Source organism: Phocoena phocoena, chromosome 15 (assembly GCF_963924675.1).
Source record: "Phocoena phocoena chromosome 15, mPhoPho1.1, whole genome shotgun sequence".
Taxonomy (NCBI): domain Eukaryota; kingdom Metazoa; phylum Chordata; class Mammalia; order Artiodactyla; family Phocoenidae; genus Phocoena; species Phocoena phocoena.
In genome coordinates this window covers 752,501-757,500 of record NC_089233.1, presented here as the reverse complement: position 1 = coordinate 757,500, position 5,000 = coordinate 752,501, and the positions used below count along the sequence as shown (strand labels likewise).

At 65.1% G+C, this 5,000-nt stretch overlaps 1 protein-coding gene across 1 annotated transcript in view; it reads right to left on the bottom strand.

Annotated features, from left to right (window-relative positions):
• Positions 1-3,678, bottom strand: part of UNCX (UNC homeobox) — a 3,928-nt gene extending 250 nt beyond the window's left edge. The window contains exons 1-3 of the mRNA XM_065893104.1: positions 3,390-3,678; positions 2,990-3,165; positions 1-926 (exon numbers count right to left, since the gene is read on the bottom strand). The exon at positions 1-926 is cut by the window's left edge and continues 250 nt beyond it. Of these exons, the coding sequence (XP_065749176.1) occupies positions 1-926; positions 2,990-3,165; positions 3,390-3,678 (1,391 nt within the window). The remainder of the gene's footprint in view (positions 927-2,989; positions 3,166-3,389) is intronic.
• Between the last annotated feature and the right edge of the window lie 1,322 nt (positions 3,679-5,000).

Here is a 5,000-nt window from a genome sequence, read left to right as displayed (position 1 = left end):
GTCGGGGCCCCCGAGGAGGCGACGGCGTCAGGGCTGCGGCGCACGAAGGCCGAGTCCGGAGCGCCGCCGGGCCCCGGGAAGGCCCCGAAGCTGGCCTGGGCGGGCGGCGCGGGCGGCGCGGCGGGCGCGGGCGGCGCGTCCTTGGGCGCGGGCTCGGGACCCGCGCCGCCCTTGAGCGCGGCCTGCGGCACCAAGAAGCCGAGCGGCTGCGTGATGGGGTAGAGCAGGAAGTGGCCCTTGCCGATGAGGGTCCGCGGCGCGCACGGCAGGCCGGGCGCGAAGTCCAGCCCCGCAGCGGCGGCGGCGGCGGCGTTGGCTGGGGGCGCTTTCCGGCGCGGCGGCGAGTCGGACAGCAGGCTCTCCACGCTGAACGGGCTGGCCTTGGGCGGGCCCGCGGCGCCGCGCTCGGCCGCCGCCGCCGCCGCCGCCGCCCCGGGCGCACACGGGGTCGTGTCCTTGTCCGCGGGGCGGCCTAGCCGCGGCTGCGGGCCGGCGCCGCTTCTTTGGCTCGGGTAAAAGGCGGGATCGCAGGTGCCGGGAGCGGGCGGCTCGCCGGGCGGTGCGGGCGCAGCAGCGGCGGCGCCGGCGGCGTGCGCGCCGGGGCCCTTGGCCGCGGCGGCGGGCGGCGGCGGCTCGGGCGGCTCCGGGGACAGGCCGCCGCCGCCGCTGTCGCTGTCGGAGCTGGGCGCGCTGTGCAGGGACAGGCCGCCGGGCGAGTGCAAGTGGCGGCTCTGGCTCTTGAGCAGCTTCTTCTCGTGCTTGCGCTTCTTCTTCTCCATCTTCTCCAGTTCCTTGCGTGCGATCTCCTCCGGGTCCATCGGCTCGCCACTGCACGTGGTAGGATGGGAGTTGTGTGCCGGCCGCCCAGGGCCCTTCTTCGTGTTCTCCTTCTTCCTCCACTTGGCCCGGCGGTTTTGGAACCAGACCTAGAGCAGCCGGATAGGGGAAAGGAAGGCACGGTCAGGCGGCGGGCTTGCCGTGGGGGGCTTCGGGCCTCCCCACTCCCCCCAGAGATGCCTGCACAACCTCGGCTCCGGCCAGGGGGCGGGAGCCGAGCCACGCGGCCCAGCCGACCCTGAGCTGGATTTTGGCACTCAAGCTGCAGGTTCCAAAGTGTTATCTTTTCCACCCAGAAGGAGGTAGATGGGGCCTCTCGGCCGGCTTCCCGCTCCAGCTTCTCACCTCGGGGAACTGGGAGCTGCCCCTTCGTTGGGCAGGGCCGGTCTGGCCCCTGACCGAGGGCGTCGGGATCCTGGTCGGGAGGCAGAGGGCAGGGGGCCCCTCTTCGCCCCTCCTGGCTTCTCACAGCTTGTGTTCTAAGCAGCCCGTCTGACCCGGCGCTGAACGTCTGGCCTGAGGACCAGTAGCACTGGGCTCAGCTGCCCTGCACACCTGTCTTCGGCTCTCTGGAGACTGAGTCAAAGCCCAGATTTTGGGGGTTCCCGTGAAGGGAAATCTGGGTGCTTTTTCCTCCAGAAGGGCCTGGGAAGCCGAACTTGAGGGGGGAGAGCTTCAGCAGCCCCTCCCTCCCCTCCCCATTCAGAAAGCCTGCTTTCTGAAGGAAGGTTCCATGCCAGGGCACCAACACAGCCTCCTCAAACCAGTTGTGCTTGGCCTGGACCAGGGAGGGGTCCGGCAGTCAGGGAAGCAAGAGGCCAGCTTCCAGGCCGTGCAGAGAAGAGGCCAGGGCCCGTCCTGCATCCTGCCGCCTCTCTGCAGGCCTCCTCCTGGGAGCCCCGCGGTTCTCCAGGGTGGCAGCAGCCCTAGACCCTGGCTCCAGCACCACACACACAGTCAAATCCCGCTGAGCCCCAGGCACACGACCCTTCTCAAAAGATCGCGATAATTCGAATTCTTTGTTCCGGCTGTGTAGAGACCGGCACAATAGCAGGCCCGCCCGGTCACCGGCACCCTTTTTCGGTGCCAAGGTGCGTGAGTTAAGTGGTAACCTCCCCGAGACTGTCTCTGCCCTTTCATTCTTTCCTCCTTTTTAAATACTTCTTTTTTGGTGTAAATTCCCGGCTGCCTTGTCACCCAGAATTTCTCATTATCATATTAGAGGAGAAATGAAGAGGTCTTGACTTCACTTAAGACACTTAGAACAAATTGGATAAGAGGATTTACAAACAGAAGAGGTCATGCGGGGAGGCGCAAACACAGGAGACAGCACCTTTTAGACAAAGCTACTGGCGCTAAGCAGGTGCCTTCCCAGCCTTAGCCTCCGAGCCCGGCGCCCGCAGCTGTGGCCCGCACCACACTGACCACCACACCGACCCGGAAAAAGATGTCTGTACTTTAGGGAAACATCTAACTATGCACGATTCATCTTGAATTTTCAATCCACCAAATTGACACTGTATTTTTAAAAAGAATACCGCCGGCAGTCTCGGAATAAAATCAAATTACGGGAGGAAAAAAAAAAGATATAACCGATGGCGTTAAGGATTCAGACACCCTTTCCCCCAACAATGTGTTAATTGTTTGTGTCCGCCTCCCCTTCCTCAGCTGCCCCCTTCTGCAAAGCTCTGAATAAATACGTGTTTTCATGTGAATATTTTAGAGGCGAAAGTAAACAAACGCGCTAGCTGCAGGCTGGTGTGCGGAGCCCCCAGCCGGGGCCCGGCGTCGCGGGGTCTGCCGTCTCCCGGTCTCTCCTCCAGTCCGAGCCGGGCCGGCTCCTTCTGGCCGCTTCGCCCGCCCCAGCGCCTCGTTTCTCGCCGTCGCGCCGACCCACCACACAGCTCCCCGGTTCGGACGCAGCAGCCGTTCTCCGGCCCCTCCCGAGCCGCCTCGGCTCCCTCCGGGATGCCCGCCTCCCTCTCCGCGGGGCGCCGAGCCCCGGACCCCCCCACCTTCTGGCGGGCGTGCGCGCGGCGGGCTCTGACGGAGGCTGTGGTCTCCCACCTGGAAGCCGAGAACAAAGGCGGGCCGGGCCGCGCAGGCCGCCAGGCGGGATGCTGGCTCGCGGGACGCACAGGCGGGTCTTTACCTGAACTCGGGACTCAACCAGATCCAGGCGCAGCGCCAGCGCCTCGCGCATGAACACGTCGGGATAGTGGCTCTCGTTGAACGCCTTCTCCAGCTCCTCCAGCTGCCAGCCCGTGAAGTTGGTGCGGGTGCGCCGCCGCTTGCAGCCCGGGCTCTCCTTGTCCGGGTCCCCCGAGTCTGCGGGCACGCACAGGACGCCGCGCGGCTCAGCCCCGGGCCCGGCTGGAACGCGGCCACCCGCTTCTGTCCAGGGGCCACCGAGAGGAGAGGGCGGCGCGCGCCCTGAGCCGGGCGGAGGGCGGCGAGCGAGGAGGCCGTGGCGCCGCGGCCGCCCGCGACCCACTCCTCCGCCCGACGGGGTCCCCTGCCTCCCGCCACCCCTCCCCGCCCGCCGCGCCTACCTGACAGCTTGAAGGGCTGGCTATCGCCGCCGACCCCGCAGGCGGCCGGCAGCAGCGGCGTGGGGTTGACCACCGAGGCGGCGGCGGCGGCGGCGCACGAGCCGCTGAGCAGACCGTCGATGGAGAAGGGTACCGAGGCGGCGGCGGCGGCGGCGGCAGCCGACTGCAGCTGGTGGCCGGCCAGCTCGTACACGTGGTGGTGGCCCAGCGGGTAGGGGAAGCCCACCACGCCGCCCAGTGAGCCCCCGAACTGGGCATGCGGGTGCTCCAGGAGGCGGCCGTCCATCATCTCGCGCGGGGGGCCGGCGGGGCCGGCGGCGGGGCGCGGGGGCGCGGGCCGGGGCCGGGGCGGGCCAGCGGCGGGAGGCGCGGAAGGCGGCGGCGGAGACAGGGACCCGGAGCCCTACACATGCTTCGCCCGCACTCCGGCGCTTTACTTTATCAACATCAAGCTCCCGATAATTAGCCGCGGCCCGGGGAATTTGGGACCAATAAGAAGAGCTAATCGGCTCTGACGTCAGAGGCGTGCTGGGTGCAAGGAAACGTTTTCCATATCGATTGCTAATTATACCTGACATGCACCTCAATAAACAGTATCAGGAACTGTCACAACAAGACGGGGGGAGGGGCGCGGGGAGCGGCCCGGGCGGGGGCCCCCGGCGAGCCCCCACCCCCATCCCCGCCGGACCCAGCCCGCGCCTCCCCCTGCCGCCGGCTCCCGCCCCTCCGCAAATCACTAATAGATTTCCCTTTAAAACATTCGCCGGCGTGTTGTGGGGATTTTTCACCAGAAATGCTGTACTCTCTGAACCTTTAAAGTGGTGTTGCTCCAATTACAGAGAGACATTGAGCGGCAAATAGACTGATCCGATAATAGGAGATTCATCATCCGCTCTTTCCGAAACTGTCACATTGAATTTAAAACTACAAGGGCTTCTCGCCTCCTCTCCGGCTCCAGGCGGCGGGGGAGAGGAGCCCGGCGGGGGAGGGGCAGGGGGAGCAGAGGGAGGAGGTGGCTCCGAAACAGACGACCAGTGCCCTCTCGGGTTGATTGGCAGCAGCCCATTCTATAGACACAGAGGTGGGCGGTGGCTGGGGTGCCGCCCTGACCCCGCACCCTACCCCCTACCCCCTACCCTCTACCCCGGCAAAACCCGGGCAGCGGCGGAGGAGGGAGGCGGAAAGGAGGAGGGGAGAAGTAGTTTGGGGTGGCAGCCAATCAGGCCCCCTACACACACACACACACACACACACACACACACAAGTGAAAAAATAAATACATCTCGCTTTGACTCGGCCTCTGAAGAATAGGGCCAAGGCGCCCAACTCATTTGTTATAATTAAATTATGTTCTCAGAGAAGTGTCACTCCCTTCTCCACTATAGAGTATCGATAGACTCAGAGCTCAATCATTAAAGGATATATTCTTAAGTAAGCAGCAAATTAGGACTGTGGGCAGAAGGGAAAGATGCATGTATCTTTATACAAAGCGGCCTTCGTAAAAAAGTTTGTCAATGGGGAGGTTGCATCTTGCTGCGGTCAGCCCCCAGGCAGGGAGGAAGAGCTCCTGGGCCTCGGTCCGAGCCAGTCCTGGAGACGCGCGGCCGGCAG